At 33.5% G+C, this 18,485-nt stretch overlaps 1 protein-coding gene across 1 annotated transcript in view; it reads right to left on the reverse strand.

Annotated features, from left to right (window-relative positions):
• Positions 1-18,485, reverse strand: part of KIF21A (kinesin family member 21A) — an 89,613-nt gene that overhangs the window by 25,252 nt on the left and 45,876 nt on the right. Inside the window, exons 26-33 of the mRNA XM_011967607.1 lie at positions 16,568-16,782; positions 13,816-13,923; positions 12,285-12,413; positions 10,160-10,198; positions 9,457-9,471; positions 5,658-5,794; positions 3,845-4,025; positions 1,875-2,039 (exon numbers count right to left, since the gene is read on the reverse strand). Coding sequence (XP_011822997.1) covers positions 1,875-2,039; positions 3,845-4,025; positions 5,658-5,794; positions 9,457-9,471; positions 10,160-10,198; positions 12,285-12,413; positions 13,816-13,923; positions 16,568-16,782 — 989 coding nt within the window. The remainder of the gene's footprint in view (positions 1-1,874; positions 2,040-3,844; positions 4,026-5,657; positions 5,795-9,456; positions 9,472-10,159; positions 10,199-12,284; positions 12,414-13,815; positions 13,924-16,567; positions 16,783-18,485) is intronic.

The raw sequence follows: 18,485 nt of genomic DNA on the forward strand, positions 1-18,485 counted from the left end.
GCTGACTAATGTCATTTAGGCTAGCAAAAAAGCAGAAGTCTAAAAAATGATTAATTTTAACTCCAACCTAAATCCACCTAAACATTAATCTGCTAAATGTCTGAATAGGACTGATTAGGTCCAATTTGAATTTCAAATAAAATGATAATATCACTGATGTAATTACAAAATCAGTAACAATACTGAGAAAGTAAAATTATTTTATTACACACACATTTTCACAAATACACGTAAGTGCATGTACATCATATATGCACATATATACATACATATATCTATATACACACATATATGTGTGGATGTGTACATCAGAAAATAAGTGGTCAAAATAATTTCATCAATTATTATAAAGATATGAAAATGACCAGCTATGTGGCTGGTAGAAAACTGGGTAATGTCAGTTGTCAGAGGGTAAGAATGAACCTTTGTTTCACAGTCCTACCTCAAATCAAGCTGCTGGAATAAAGACATGTATCTAGCTTTTAAGATATTACAGTTTCTTGAAAAATATTCTTTTAGTTCCTTTGTTAAGATCTACATTTAATTAGTAATATCTTACTGAAATCAACCAGCAAATTAAAAAGTGCAAAGATTTTGAAAAGCTGGTATCTTTTCTGCCTTGTGTCATAATTTTGACTATTTCTTCTATGGTGCTCTTACTATGAGTCAAATTCAGTATCTTCAAGAATAAGCCAAGTCCTCACCTCTTTTCTTATTTTCTTAAAAAAGTACTGTTTTCAATTTTCTACATTTTATTTATAATATAGTATTTAGGACCATGGTTTTTCTCTTATCTATTTATCTATAAATTATGTTTATCATACTTTGTCAGTCATACTGTAACATGCCTTAAATGTTATAAATTATAACGCTAGTTTTTCTCCAAGTTTTTCAAAAAAACATCCATTTGATTTACCATTGGCAAATCCCTTCTGGATGAGAGGCACCCCATGTTACCTGAATCGGAAATGTTACTAAGAATCCTGTAATAGCCTGTTTAATGGCCTTTGTCCTCCATTATAAGATGAGCTCTAAGAAGGTAGATCAAGGCTGGGCACAGTGGCTCCTGCCTGTAATCCCAGCACTTTGGGAGGCTTAGGTGTCAGAAACATTTGAGCCCAGGAGTTCACAACCAGCCACATTTGTCTTGCTCTATCTTTACTGTCAGTACTCACCACACTGTTGGTGCAATGCCTGACATATTTGGGTTGAATAAGTATTTGTTAACTAATAAGTGAATGTTCCCTTGCTGCCAAAATTTTAAGAACTAGAAAACAAGCTAACATAAATACTCAAGTAAAGGAAAAAAACTCACATTTCATAGGAAATAAAAATCGAATGAAAGATGTAATGCCTTAAATTTTAATTTATCATTTTTTTCTTTTTAACTATTTTATCTTCTTAATACTTCACAGTTTACATATATTTTATTTTATATTCACAAAAATTCTGTGAGGACTTTATGCTCAAGTTGTTAATTTAATTTTATCAATGAAAACATTTAAGATATATGATATTTAAGTGATGTTGCAAAAATAACTCTATCAAGAGTACTGGAGAAACTAGGATGAGAATCTTGGCCTCCTTCTAGTATACAACATGACTTGTAGGCAAATATTAAGAAATTGTAATGTTTTAATTTTATTTTTCCCCCATACTTATTTTCCAAGCAATGGAGATTAAAAAAAGAGAAAATTGTCAGTTTGTTAATAAGGACACAAGAGACATTTAGAGGTATATGCTGAAAAAAAAAGCCTATGCTTTTACATTGACTTCTGGGGTCATAAAAATTGGACTTCACATGCACTAATGTTATTAATATCTGAAGTTGTATTTGCCATAGGCAAGAGGTATGTTTTCTTAAAAATATCTACCTTTTAAGATCCCACATCCTGACAGCATTTCCAGAAGCAGCATAGAGGAAGGTGCCAGTTGGGTTTAGGGCAATTTGATTGATCTGGTTCTCTCCAGAAGGAATAGCTACTGTTCGACTGGTACTTGCAGAACAAGCATCTCCAAGAGTAACTTGACCTGAAGACCTTAAGAGATACAAACAAAGCAAAAAAGTCACATTCCTGGACTTGGGTTTGGCTTAGAATTCCTTGAATTCCCGGGAAACTGGCTGTAGGCAACAAGAACAGTGTCCTTTTGTCACTGTACGCATAGTACCTAGCACAGTACCTAACACAGAGTTGGCACATATAAATAAATATTTGGTAAGTGAAGAGATGAATGCATAAAATAAGATTACATGATTTAAAATTCTTACTTGGTATACTAGTAATTCCAGGCCCTAAGTTAGGAAGCACTAAAACATCTTTCAGAAAAGATTAAAAAAAAAAAAAATCAACAAATGGCTGGGTGTAGTGGCTCACGCCTGTAATCTCAGCACTTGGAGGCCAAGGTAGGTGGATCACCTAAGGTCAGGAGTTTGAGACCAGCCTGGCCAACATGATGAAACCCCGTCTATACTAAAAATACAAAAAATTAGCTGGGGGTGGTGGTGCATGCCTGTAGTCCCAGCTACTCGGGAGGCTGAGGCAGGAGAATCACTTGAACCTGGGAGGTGGGAGTGGCAGTGAGCCAAGAATGCACCACTGCACTCCACCTTGGATGACAGAGCAAGACTCCATCTCAAAAAAAAAAAAAAAAAAAAAATCAACAAATGATACGTTGCCACAAAAGTAATTTATTTTCCTACAGCTTCCAGAAGTACCACCCCCCTCCACCTGAGGGCCAGGCTTACCAATACTCTTTTGTGTATAAGAATTGCCTTTCTGGATTAAAGACAATGGAGACCTTTTGAATTATTTGCAGTTTTCATTTACTTTAACTGAATCACAGATGGAGTATCTAAAGCCTTAAATATAGCGTATGCCTGTTTCTTCAGATAAATTCTAGGTGAAATTTTTTTTAAATTTTGAAACTTTTTTTTAGCTAACTTCTAGAATATTAAGCCATAATCAATCTTTTCAAATTTGACTTTAGTGAGTCAATTGAATTGGTAAATTTCTACCATAAGATATGTTATATCTTAATATACGATATAATAGTAATATTTTTCTACAAGATTTTCAAGACTTGTATTCAGTACAAAGAATAATGTTCTCAAATTACAAAACAGCACTATAAATAGTCTCTACTATCTCTACAAATTAGTAAAAATTAACCTTTCTTATGCTCTCTTCTCTCATTTAAATGATTACCGAGTTTACATCAATTTTGATTATTAAAATAATTCATCAATATCACAGCAAAAAGAATCACTTGTTCTACACTTCTAAAGACAAATACAATAATGAGCACAGAAAAAACAAATTCATCCTCCAATTATCCAACATCACCTAGAGTTATGAAATTTGCACTCACACCAAAGCAGTCTCAGTCCTTAAAAAACACTCTCAGCTTTTCAATCTCTGTTAATTAAAGGTTATAAGTACTTCTTCACTACCTACCATGGTGATTTCAGCCATTTCCCAAGGAATGGTAGTTATTTGAAGCAAGTAATATAAAACATTGAACTCTATCAAATAAGAAATAGTATTAAAATGTAATACCTTATATTTGGGAGGGAGAAAACATGAAATGTATACTTAGTCACCGATCAAATATGGCTTATCCCTTTCTGTTTAATACCAGGCTCTTATACTTCATTTGTCAAAATTTTCCCCCTCTTATTTTATCTGTGCTTTTCATTGTGAACACTTTTAATATCCTCTAGGAAGTGAACAGGTATACAAAAATTAAAATGCATTTATAGTCCTCTCTTTTCTTATATTTTGTAAAAAAAAAAAAAGAAGAAGAGATATTCCTCCTTTATGCTATTTGTCTTCAAGTTACTTACGTCAGTGTCCGAATGCACTTTGCTGAATCTCTGATATCCCACACCTTAATATAAGATGTTGAAACAGTGAAGACCAAACTGGTATAATTACAGTATTTTACAGACACAACATTGTTGGGATGACCCCCTAGTGACATTATTTCCTGCCCAGTCACCAGATTCCATACTTTGCAAGTACGATCTAAAACAAACAAACAATAATAATAAAAAAAACACTGTTAATATGAACTACTTTAGGTTCTATTAATAATAAAAATTATTTAAACAATTTCTCTTCTATGGGAAGGAAACGAAAATAGTAATTAACATACAACAAGGATCCTAACGTCATCCTTGACCCTCTGCAACAGGCTCAAAGATAAGGTATGTATAAAGGATCAGATAAAAGTCTGGGATGTCTGGTGTATGTATCATGTGGTACTGAAAAAATATTTATGAAAAATTTTGAAATGGTCATAACAAGAGTCTTGCTTCAAATTGCCCCTGAATTTAGAGTGGCAGTCTCAGATCAGCCTCTTCAAAACATTCTCCTCTGATCATATACCCACCTCCTCACAACATTCTACACTAGTAAATATACACACATTTTTCCCCCCAAGGGTCAATGATTATATAAATTTTATGTTTGACCCAAAAACATAATCACAAAACTATTCTTGTTCTTTTTCTGTTATGTTGAATATCTAGTTATACTGGAGAGATACATTTAACTTGAATCATTAGAAAAATACAGTATTTTCAAAGAACTTTTTTTTTTAATTAGGGAATTTCTTTTACCTTAAATTCATAAGTTCTAGCTGGGATCTTATACTTCCCTCATAGACAATGAGAAATAAATATTTGTTGATTAAAGTGAATCTTGGACTATCCCTAAATGCTAAAAACTTTTATGAGCTCCCTGAATTCCTGTATATGCTTGCTTTTCACCTTTCTAGCCTCAATGACCAGCACTTCTCTTATACACATTCTATTTTTCAACCCAAGTAGAATTAGTTTCCAAACATACTCCACTTTGATCTTCATGTCTCTGCTTATGTTATTCTGTAATCTTGATTATTCATTTCTGTCAATATCCAAACCATCCTATAAAGTACATCCTAAATGACTCCTTGTCAAAGCCTTCCTTGTTTCTCATAGCTGGGCATAATTTCTTCCTTTTCCAGAACCCCAAAACTCTTAGTCTAGAATTCTTCAAAGCATTTATAGCTGGTTTCCAGTTACTTGCAATTGTACCAAAGGGGTTAAGAGTGCAGGATTGGAGAAGGGTATACCGAGGTTTCTAATCCTGGTTCTTCTACTTACTAGCTAAATTTACCTGAGAAAAGTATTTATTCACTTGAAGCCTGAGTTTCTTTGTCTACAAAATGAGGATGCAATATGTATCTCATTGAGATTGTTGTGAGAATTAAGTGAGATATATTAGTATTAGCATACTGCCTAGCATAGCCCCTGATATGTAGTAAGTGTTGCAGAAATAGTGGTTGCTACGCATCTTGTTCTCTTTCCCATATTGTACATTTAAATAGCCTTTTATAGATTTTTATATAACCTGCATTTCAAAATTCAGGACCCTATATGCAGTACATGCCCAAATACTGTAGAGAGATGTATTCTGTCACCAGTGTATTTACAAAACTTCAACAGAGGTTTTACTTGCTGCTCAACTATGCAATAATTTTACATGTTTTACATTCAGGAGTTGAACCAGATTATCTGATTCTTTCTGGTCTTAAATAGACAGCTTTCTAGAGCATGTTAAAAATGTAATTTTTTTTAAAGCTATTAAATATCTACATTAGATAATTACTGGCACCTTTCGATCCAGTGAAGAGGAGATCATCAGTAGAATCCACACAGAGCACAGCTTTTGTATGTCCTTCAGCTATGTGAATACACTGAAGTGGAAAAGCTCTGATTCCTTTTGAAGCTGGAAATGGGTTGATTATGCCCCTAAGGTGGGGAAAAAACAAACAAACCAAGACTCACTTAAATATCATGAGACTATATCATGAGACTAGTTTTTTTTCCCCTAACTTTAAGAAGTCTTTATAAGTAAGTAGTAATAAAATCCAGACTGCTGTCTTTTAAGCAAAAGGACAAAGTGTGAAATAGTAACAGTGATGGAGTATATCAACTAATCAGGCATCTGCTAACAGCTACATTCTGCAAAGAGCAAAAACTATAATACATCTAGATTTTCTTATTAACAATTTCATCTCTCCAAGGTTTAATGAAACCACATTTGGGAATTATTTGAGTGTACTGAATTCTGACAAATAAGGAAGAAGCAGAAATGTCAAATAACAGGAAAACATAATTCTATGTCAAGCTGGGGTGTAAAGGAACATGCTGGAGAAAGTGTAACTTATATGCCACCTAAAATACTAAGAAAGCAGATTTCAAACAAAAATCGAAGATAAGAATAATTGAATGAACAGAAATTCTAAAGGGACAATGGGTCAAAAATATCAAAAACTTAAAGAAAAAACTGACAATCTCAAAGAAAATTTTAAAAGAATGAGAACTTAACAGTGAATGGATAAAGAAAATGTGGTACATACACACAATGGAGTACTATTCAACCATAAAAAAAGAATGAGATCATATCATTTGCAACAACATAGATAGAACTGGAGACCATTATGTTAAGTAAAATAAGCCAGGCACAGAAAGAGGATATCATTGGATATTCTCACTTATTTATAGGATCTAAAAATCAAACAATTGAATTCATGGACATAGAGAGTAGAAGGATGGTTACCAGAGGCTGGGTAGGGTAGTCGGGGTTGGGAGAGGTGGGGATGTTTAAGGGGTACAAAAATAATAGAAAGAATAAGTAAGACCTACTATTTGATAGCCCACAAGGTGACTATAGTTGATAATAATTGTACATTTTAAAACTACTCAAAGAGTGTAATTGGATTGTTTGTAACACAAAGGATAATTGCTTGAGGGGATGGCTACCCCATTCTCCACGATATGATTATTGTGCATTGTATGCCTGTACCCAAATGTCTCATGTACCCCATAAATATATATCTACTATGTACCTGCAAAAATTAAAAATTAAAAATTAAAAACAATGAAGCTCTTTAGGGAGCTTTCTCATAAATTAGATATTTCTGTAGTTTCTGCTTTATGGCACTGGGCTATGTACTATGGAAATATAAAGATTATCAAAACATTGTCCCTCTCCCAAAGGAGTTTAAGATAGGGTCTGAATTAAAATAATGGTGTTGGGGAGGCTAAAGATGATTTAAGACATGACAAACAGTCTAACGTACCTTCGCTCAAAGCATTATATGTTTCAAATTATGCTGAATTATGTCCATTATGTAAGACAAATGGCATAATATTAGGACAAATACAGGGATAAAGGAAAACTGTTTTGTTTCCATCTTCTTAATGAAAGAGAAGAATCTTCGAGATGCAAGAGGGCAGAAATGATTAAGAAACATGAGCCCAAGATAAGTTAGAGCTGACGATGGAGATTTATTCAATAAATTCAGGTATTTCTGTTTTTAAATCATTATATCACAGGATTTTGAAAGTATATGCCATTGTGTAGGCAAAATCCTTGTCAGTACTCTAAGAAATCACAAAGATCAAAAAAGGGGACAAAACATGTAGACCTGATCTTCCAAAAAGCAGGAAAAACGTGGAATTCAGAAACTCAAGTTCTTGTTGCGTCTCACAGAGGAATACATTAAGCAAATCACTATCCACTTAAAAATAAATGCTCACCAACAAAAGATAACATGGGCTCATCAATCTCATGGGGAAAGTTTTTTGTAGGGTTAATAGATACCAATTTAAGGGAATGTCATATTCACAATATATGTTGACTTGTGGACAGTGTGAATAAGTATGGAAAGTATGGAACTGTCAGAGTAAAGTATTTCTACAGGTAGTTGAAGAGTCACACCTAACGAGTCAAAGTCACAGCTGATCTGGAAGATCTTTAGTATCTAGTCAATCTTTCCCTAGCCCTAGGGAGAAGTGGCACGCTTATTAAAGGGACATATTAAAGAGCTGGACATTATATTGCCTGAACAAAATCACTGAAACAAAATTCATTTATTTTATATGCCTACTCACTATCAATGATTTGTTTAATAGAAATAAATATTTCAGGAGAAAGACAGCGATAGACTTACTGCATTCTATGTAGGCCATATATGGAATGAGGTGTAGTTTTAGATGTCCCATTTTAAGAAGAACATTGAAAAATTGGAGCCTTTATAAAACAGTAGAAGCAGAATGAAGGATCTGTAGACTATATTACATAAGGAACAGATGATGAAACTATTGAGCTGATAAAATAACATTTACTGGAGAAAGGATACAATAGCATAATTTAAAAGCGCTGAATATTTGAAGAGCTGTCATATACAAACAAAAAGATACATAAAATTAATTCTGGTAAGGGAAAAAAGGGCTGATGAAGACTAACGAATGGAAATTTAAAGGAGGCAAATTTAGAGTTGGGGAGAAAAAACATTTATTTTTAGGGTCTGGGTATAATGATCACAAAAGTGATAGGAGTTTCTTATCCCTATAAACAACATAAGGAATTATTATCTTTGGATATATAATTATGAAATCTGATGCCATGATTTGCATACATGTGTCAATTTGAGATTATTGAAACTGATGCTCAGTAATTTATAATCTAACAATTTAACCAGATTAAAACTGAAACTGGAGCAAGATCTGCTCAAAAGTCTGAATCTGCCATTTTGAAATTTTGATGCCTTAAGGTTCATAGATATGAACTGAAGCCATCAAATTTAAAAATATGATTTCAAATATTGTAAAGGTATGATTCTAAAGAATAGTAGGTTGCTACTGTTAATTCTCAAACAGAAAATATATATGTATGTATAGGTCAAAAAGCTGGTTGTAAAGAAAACAATTCATGTTAACAGCCTAAGAACTATTTTCAATGTGCATTTAATGACAAATCTTAAGACAAAACTAAACTGTACCCTCAGATATGTAATACTGTGTCTCCAAAGGTTTATTTCCTTCAGATTACAAGCTTTATCCTAATAATCTATTAAATGTTTCCCTTATGTTACATTAATATTAAATGTAACATCCAACACAATTCTGTCATATCAAAGGTTATACTATCATAAAATACTCAGTAAATATTTGCCCCAGTGACTTATGTATTGCACAGTTATTTCCTGGAGATCAGGATGTCTTTTTTTGATTCTTATGTATTTTTATACCATTGGTTATTCAGTCTTTTGAGAAAAAGGAATCTCAATATTAAACATAGTGTTTTATTAATTACTTTAAAATGTTCTTAAATATTCAGAATATTAGGATTAATATTTTATATAAACTACCAAAGATAACAGAAACTTATAGATATCAGAAACATACAGCCATGGTATTTATTTCTCTATTCAAATTAATCTATTCAAATTTTGAAATACAAAATCAACTTTAAAAGAGTTTAAGGTTAAATATGGCAAATTTGTACAACAGACTTGATCTGAAGGAGAAAAAAATAAATAAACACTTATTATTGTCCCATGCAAACCTGTAAGGTCTTTTGATACTGGAAATGAAATTAATTTCCTCTCCCTTCCCCTGCCTACCTTCTGGAGGATCTGCTGATGATCAGCAAAATGGCCGTAAAACAAGGAAAACAAGTGCAAAGAGGGAGGACATAAAATGATAATAGTGAAAGGGAATGAGACAGAGAGAAAAGGAAAGAGAAGTTAAGGACCCCCAGAAAAATCCATAACATGAGAAAAAAAAACCAGTTATTTTTAAAGCTGCACCTATTCTTAAAAATATTCATTTAAAAAAATGCTTCCTTAGTGTTTATTTCTTATTCTTTTTAATTTTTGGTACAACAGTATCCTTTTTTTCTCTAGCATACTTTTATTTTTAATCATATAATCTTTTTACTTAAAATTGCTAAACCAACAAAAAAAAATGTCTTATCTACCTCACACACTTTGAGGCATTAGAAATACTTAATCGTTGAGAATAAGAAACCTTCTTGACATCAATATTCACAAAACTTGATTTCTTTTAAAGAAAAGATTTAGATTACAGACAGAAAACAGGTATCACAATTTTTAAACTATTATACAAAAAAAACCCACTACTTTATCTAAAAGGTATGATCACAAAAATGTATTAAAATTATCATGTTTAGAAATATTAGTGCATTTATATGATTTACAGCAAGTGATGCATGCAACAAAAAAGAGACTTGCTTAGAATTTCTAGGAAGGCATTTTAGAACATCAATGAAATTCCAGAATGTAGGAAAGGCAGGAAAGAAAGTACCTGTGTACCTCCGACAGAGAGGAGTCACTTTCATCAGACCTATAGTGAAAGAGTTAGAATTATGAGAGAAAGAATACAGATGTCAACAGGTAAGGACACTGACTCTGGACTCAAAATCAACAGCATGAATAACAGATATATAGCAAACATTTCCTTCATAGTGCCATGCTTTTCTATTTGCACTGGATATTAGCATATTTAAGGTATAGCTAAGTCACGTAAAGAGTTTGATATTTATGTCTTCTAGCAAGACTTTGGGGACTAAAATTTTTCTAATACTGATATACAAAATCTATCCTCACTTCTAAATTTAGTCCTTGGAGAAGAACAATATCAAGTACATGAGATATAGCCCTTGAAGGTTTGCTCCATTTAATTTGGCTAGTCCTGGAAAAATTTTCCCATTTCAATAACAGTTCATCAATTTCATTCATCTTGATAATGATTACTTTAGATACAGACGCTAATGTTGAAGTTACACAAATAGATTGTGTTTTTGCATAGAAAGCAAGTCACTCATTTAACAACCTTTGGTTTTAGCTTATTTCAAAAACACTGAGTTCTTTTGACTAGAGAGCATCTTAATAATAGCTGGGGTACTTTAGTGGACTTTTAAAATAGACAAGTCACTCTTGTTAGCCCTACCTTGAGGCCTCCAAGACTGCAGTGAGTCTGGTTATTATGAAAATCTATTTAGACTGTACAACAGGCTTGAGGAGAATGAGGATATGGTGAGTGTTGGCATAGAATGTAACTAGAAACAATGTGCGGGATCTGCGTCTTGCTAGTGGGATATGGTAGTCTCAAAAAGTAGCCCCAGAGAAAGTAATGTAAGGAGGTAGGCAAGTTTTTGAAAGTGTAGAGTAGTCAGTTATTCTACATTTTAGTTTATAGAGATGACAAAAGAGTCAAATGATTGGTAGCTCATAAAGTGTTTCAGTAAAAAATATGGAACTGTGATTAGGTTGTCAGGATTTTCAAAAGATTGACAGAAAATGTTCTGACTGTGAAGGCAAGGTAGACACAAATTTAGCAACTCTTCATATACCTAGTGAAACTTGACTTTCCAAAACTATTCCTAATGTTCAACTTTTCTCAATTAATGACAGAAATAACTTACAATGTTAAAGAATATTTTGTTTAATAACACAGGAAAATATTTACCTACCTATATCAATTTAAAGAACATGTCTTCTACTAATTAAACCATATTAAAATCTAATGAAGGATCCATAAATAAAAGAATTATCCATAAATTAAGCATATTTATAATTCTTTAAAAATTATGGCATGATTCTCTAAGTTTATAGAGCCATTTAAAATGATCTAAACATGCCAGACAGATCTTAAATGGCATCCTATAAATTTTAGAGATATTGATACATACAGGGTGGTAATAGCAGAAAACAATCATTATCATTCCAAGTCCAAGCAGACAAGTCAGAGTTAATAAATACCTTATGGCAGTATTGTTAGTACGGCATTCTTGCAAGAGAGATTCTGGCTCAATGTGTGGACACTTTGTCATTTCAAATTTGATGACAATTACATTTTCCACATCCCTTCAACTTCTCCACCCCGCTCCCAGTCCTACTCTCTCCATCCGTAAAGGTGATTGTTTTATTCCAAGAACACAATTACTGAAATTTTGTGGTGAACTTGTCTAGAACAATCAGATGACAATAACATGTTGCACATGTAACAATGGTCTTTGTAAACTGTTATATCCCCCAGAAGTAAAGTAATTTGCCTCTTTCCAACTCAGGCTATCTAAATTAGAGGCTTTTGTGGGCTGATAGAAGCTAAGGAATCTTCAAAAATTTAAACATCAAGTGGTCTCAAAGATTTTTCAGTTCTAATTTACTTGTAAAACAAAAGGCAAGACAAGTGCTGAAGGAATAGCAATACAAATCTACAACAGGGAATAATGTTCAGCAGGAAAATAATTTTCTCTAATTTTGGCTGCATGGTTCCTTTCCCATTGGAAAGATGCATAAAATATGGTAAGAGTTCACAAGTCAGGCTCCATCGCCTACACAGAGATGACTACATGTTTTCTACAGACTGTACTGACAGGTTCAGAATATTATATATATAATTGGGGCTCTCTTCCATAATGACTTACTTATCCTGCTGAACTGATGTGTTTCCCTGAGAAACAGTAAGACGATTAAAAACATTCAGTTCATTACGGGGCCGGCTTGGTGGGGAAGAAGGAGGTGAAAGACTAGCCTCTGAAGTTCCAGAATCTGAGCTACAAGAAAAAAAGAACATAAAGTAGGTGGCTTTAATTGTTATGATTTGTTAGAAAAGTTATAAGAAACATGCTCTTTAAAAAAAATCTTTTTATTAGAGAACTCCTTCTTTCCTTTCTCTCTTCCTTATTGGTAAGATAAAATGCATTCTGAACAATTTTTAAAATCTCTTTTCACTGGATTTTGTTACATTGGCCACAAGATGGCACTAAAGAGAAGATTCTGACTGTTGAAATCAGAAGTCAGTATAAAAATAAAGCAAGCCACATTTAAAATCATACAATTTTAGAATCAAGAGCAAGTTTCTCACTTTACAGATGAGGAAGAGACCCAGAGAGCTTATGAGAAGTTTGCTTATTCAGTTGATTCATTCATCTATTTTTAAATCACTTATGCGCTCCATCCCCATTTCCCAATTATTCTTGAGAGATTCAATTCAGTAGAAACAGGCAAACTACGTCTTTAAGTACAGGAAGCAAGGGTGATAAGAAGGATAATTTCTATGACATTCAAGTCAGTTAAACTCGTGGTCAAAAAGGAGAGTCTGCATCTTGGTACAGGGTAGTGGATGGTATAGAATTGTCCATTTAGGCACAGAAAATAAATGAACACTTCCTTTTAAATATATTCACATTTATTTTTTGTTAAAGAAATTAAAGTAATTTACTTCGCTAATATTTAAATGTAAATTCGCATAAATGCTTTCCCTCAAGGACATGTCTTAGATCTACCTGTCACATGCAGAACAGGCAAACTGAGGGAGGGGTGGCAGGGTAACACTGGTTCTAATCCAATCAACTTCTGCATGCTGTCATGCTGCAATTTTTAAATGCCCAGTTAAGTGGATCATCAGATTACATTATGTACTGCTAAGTAAACTAACCCTCACAAAACACACAAAAAAAACACTGAGGATAATACCAACAATGTAAACATGAGAGAGCAGCAAGAAAATGGCACAACAACACACCCTATGATTTATTAGTTTTTCTGTCAGCTACTGTAAAGAGGTAGGGTCAAGGTCAGTTTTAGCTGACATTGCAATGATGGTCAAAATTAATTATAAATTTTTCTATTAATAGAAGACTATTTGAAATATAGACTTAATAAGCCTTACCTCAAGTATATATTAACTCTTAAAATGATATACACAAATAACTGGAAAATAAGTAAGTGGACACGTTCAGGGACAAGTGCTCAAATATTTTTACAAGTATGTATATGACCAAGAATATTAGACCACTGAGTCAAGCCAAACGCTGACTTGACTGTCTTGATTAGTCAAATAGTCATAACCACAGTGCCAGCTGAAATCTGGAAAATAATTTCATGACTGTCTTTAGCACTAAGTGCAGCAGGCATTTAATACAGTCTAGCAGGTAGAAAACGTTAGTCACTTACTGCTTTTGTTCCTTGGCCTTTGATTTTTCTGCTTTCTCGTATGCCTTTCTCCTTGTTACAGGAGAAGGCTCTGGAATTTTTTTTTCTGGTAGAGATGACTGCCTGGAACTAAAGTAAAATAAGATTCTTTAATTACCTAGTTCTAAATTTGCACATACAACTTTGGTAGACAGTCAATCTAAAATTTGTAATAGGTTAATAACTGGAACCTGAGAAAGATTATTACTTGAGAACAAAAAATAAAACTAACATAGGAAAATATTACATGAGTTATTTTTAGTTGATGGAAGCTCAACAACCATAATTTTTAAACTGGTGATCTTATTAAATATATAACAACTTATCATCTTTGAATATAAATATCAATGATATGCTGCCTAGTAGCTACAACAAATATTCTGGATGTGTTTTAATTTCATTGGTAATTATTTCAGATGAAGAAAAATTGTCCTTATAGTTTTGTAAGAACAAAAATATTAGCATATCAGAATTTAAGAAACAATGAGATTTAACGAATTAATATTGAGACACGATCACAAAGTAGTTCTATAGGTAATCATACACACAAAAATACATAATTATTTTACTTAGCTAGTATTTAATTTGTATCTATGTATATTTTAGTAATAAAGTATTCTTGCCTTAAATATTTTAAATGCCAAATGTCTGCTTGTAATTAAAAATTCAAGAAAATAATTTTTGTATACGGTGGTAATGAATTGTAACTGAAAAAAAAATGTCTGGGCCAGGCATGGTGGCTCACACCTGTAATCCCAACACTTTGGGAGGCTGAGGTGGATGAGTCACTTGAGGTTATGAGTTCAAGACCAGCCTGGACAACATGGTGAAACTCTGTCTCTACTAAAAATACAAAAATTAGCTGAGTGTGGTGGTGGGCGCCTGTAATCCCAGCTACTTGGGAGGCTGAGGCAGGAGAATCGCTTGAAGCCAGGAGGCAGAGACTACAGTGAGCCAAGATCACAGCACTGCACTCCAGCCTGGGCGACAGAGCAAGACTCCACCTAAAAAAAAGAAAAAGTCTGGGGAAAAAAAACCCACTAAGGAATTAGACAGCAAGACTTCCAGAATGGGTTTACATGATTCCTATTTAAAGCGAAAACTAAATGTAATTAAATTTTGTGTACTTGATTTTTCTAATCAGGAAATCACATTTTAGCAATCCTGCATCATTTAAAGTACAAGGATCACTTGAGTAAAAGTTATGCAGTAATGGCTTAGAAGAGTTACTGCACTAAGTGAGTGACCAAACTCTCACAATGTACAAAGAATTACAAATATATGAGTATAAGCATGTGAATTTATGAAAACTATAAACTAAGTTATCTAGAGGCAGAGGCCAAAAGATATTTTTTATAACCTGTCATAAACGATACATTTTTAAAATGTAAAAAGACAAATAGAAGAGATTACCTGAATCTGGATTCCAGGCCTTAGATTTAGTCTTGAAGTTCCCAAGTCTCACTCATCTGACAAGCTAAACACGTAACACATGCTAGTTCCTAAAATCTGACCTCAGTTCTAAATCACTACCTTCACCAAAAGCATTTCTTCTACTCTCATCTTATCACAAAAGCAATGAAGCCATAAACTATACTGGTTAGCAATCTCTAACAGCAGATCCAACAGTTAATTACATAGGCCACCTCAAGCACATGCAAGAAAGTTCTGTCATCATTAAAATTAATTCTGGAACAAAAGGTAGCAGATGGGATTACTGAATGGAAAACAATGGAAATATCCTCATAAAATGAAGAATATTATGAGAAACAGCTATTCAAGTGTGGAAAGTTTGTTATTTCGTATTATTCACATATCATACAGTGTGTGCCACTTTTGGGGGCGGGGGAATATTCTTCAGTGCAGAGATGTATTCATTCCATAAATTATCTGCTAGATCACATGTGAGGATTAGTTTGAAAAATGACGTTAACAATCTTTACCAGTGAATGACTAATCTAATATTAATATAACTATCAAAACACACACATGCACACATAGTACACATATGCACACACACACATACACACACACACAGGACTATGTGGGAAAATCTTTCCTTGTCCTCAAGATAATAATTGAAAATAGTCCATGCAAGATTTATTTTGAATAGAAGGTTTTTTGTTCAGATTATCATAACAAAGAGAATATTTCCTTCTTCAAATCTTTAATAATACCAATACAAATATTTTTTGGGGCGTCACTCATCCCAGATAAACAATATGCTTCAAGGTAAAAAATTAGGAAAGTTCAAAATGTATTAAATTTGTAATTGGTATTTTCTTTTTTCTTTAAAAAGAGTCAGCAAAGATTTACTATCCTGACAGCTCTCTCAAAACTAGGATATAGGTAATTTACAGAAAATTTAAGAGTCTAAACTTTCTGTTTATGCATAATAGTTACATAACAGTTTTATAGGTATAACTTTAATTTAGGTGTTTCTATATAAGTATTGTCTGTAATTCACAACTCAGATGTTATAAAAATTATAACTCTTAAGAATGATCCTAAAACTTGGCAACAAGACAAAGCAATTCAACAAAGGACCTTTCAAATTATTTCAACTCTCCAATAAATTAGGGGAGACAAGACCTAACAAATTATTTCGAAAACCAGAGATCAAATTTACATAAATTTTAAATAATAGAAATAAGAAATTAGCAACATGCATACTTTTTTTTTTAAAAAAAAAAAGCCAAAAGAAAAGAAGTTAGTGTAGCTGGGCCAAACTTACATGCTGCCTATCTTAGAAGGTAAGCCAGGTGGGGGAGAGAGCTCTTTTTCCCTAGCAGAAGTACCACTTGTCTCTGTATTCATTCCAATCTCTTGCCCTTCTGCAACAGGTGTAAGAGGGCCAGGCAAGGAGGCATCTCCTGTACTAGTGTCTGAAGCTAGTTCACTGCTATCTGCATACAGCAATTCCATCTGAGTGGTGGTTCTCCTTCGGGCCTAGTCAAAGAATGGAAGGAAAAGCAATCAGGAGCAAACTCTTGCATAGAAGATGATTAGGGAACAGAGATTTATATGAGTTTGAAATAGGTAAAAACATTTAGTGTGTCTTTTCCTAGAAGGTGTGCCAAACATAGCATGTGAGATAGTGACAAGCCTGAGCTATAGCTGGACAAAACCTTTAGAGGCCAAAATAATAGCCAACATTTGTATTGTACTTATATGCCAGGCACTGTTCCACACACATTATTATATTAGCAGGAGTAATATCATTATCTCAATTCCCAATCGAGGAAACTGAGGCGCAAAAAAGCTAAGTAATTTGCCTAAGGTCATACAGCTAGTAAGTGACAAAGCCAGATTCAAAGCCAGGCTGTCTGCCTCCAACATTACTGTGCTCTCCTGCCACTTGCGGCCAGCTCCCTCAAAATATAATTTAACAAAAAAAAACAAAAAAAAAGGAAGAAAGACATTAAACCAAAAGATAATTGCAGGGAAGCTCAACTAAATCCCGTTTTTTCCCATGCTTAATTTCTTTTTCTAATACAAGTTTTTTTCAGTTATTGTAAGCCTCTTCCCATGATACCTTAAATAGATGTTTAATCTGCCCACTGGACAACACCAGCCAGTATCAGCTTTGGGCAGCCTGCTGAGGCAAGTAAAGGTTATTTTCCTAAAATCTAAACTCACTATAAGCATTCCTTTCCTTACTCTTGAAAACCAAGTGACTATCCGGTTATTGCTCAGTTAGTTGTTGATGTCACTGAACAGATAATCAAGTGGTTTACCAGATTATAGGCCTCTAGAAAGCAGTAAACCTGTTTTTTCAGCTGTATAGCCCCGGCTCCTAACACAGTGCTGGTACACACAAATTTAAAATATATAATCAACTTCATTTTTTTCAATAAATGAAAAAGAAATGATATGAGATGCTTTTCAGGCATCTCAGCAGTTCAAACGGAGTAGCAGGTAGCACTTCAGAAAAGAGAAAACCCTGTAGCCATTTTTTACACTCTTAATTCTCTCCACAGTCAAGAGCCTAGAGCAGACATGAAATTTTTCTTGGGAATTCTTAACCCAGGGGGTTCTTTTAGGAGATGACCTTTAGGCCACCACTTCACATCTCTCTCTAATGTCCCACAGTGGCATAATTAAATAGGCTTTCTCAGGGCCCAAAAGATAAAATTTATCTTAAGAGATTCTCTCCTTTGCTTAGGACTAGATCCAAACCATAGCAGAATGTTTTCTTTGAGTTTTGTTAACTTCTGTTTAGACACTTAGAATAATAAAACACAAACTACATGCTGCCAAGCCAACAGCTCAAAGACCATGTGTAAGAGCCTGGAGATGTTTTTTGATTGGCTTGACCAGTGTTTTAATAATCTGAGAAATTTATGTAAAAATTCGTATTTAAGAATTCTCTTGAAAAAACAAAGGATCTGGTAGCCTTAGGCTCATATTCCCACATGGTAAAAATGAGCAAAACTTGATGGTGGCTATTTCCTTTTAGATGGGACATGTACTCTCCAGGTAGACATAATGATGACCCATTTGTTATTGTATATCCAGCTAAATTAGTCATTTGCATTACCTGATTAACCACTGTGGGCCTTAAATATACACTACCCATTGCACAGTATTATTATTTCAGGTCCTGATTCAATCCATTCACTCAACAATATTCAATAAGCACCGCAAGAATT

Source organism: Mandrillus leucophaeus, unplaced genomic scaffold, assembly GCF_000951045.1.
Source record: "Mandrillus leucophaeus isolate KB7577 unplaced genomic scaffold, Mleu.le_1.0 Scaffold1199, whole genome shotgun sequence".
Taxonomy (NCBI): domain Eukaryota; kingdom Metazoa; phylum Chordata; class Mammalia; order Primates; family Cercopithecidae; genus Mandrillus; species Mandrillus leucophaeus.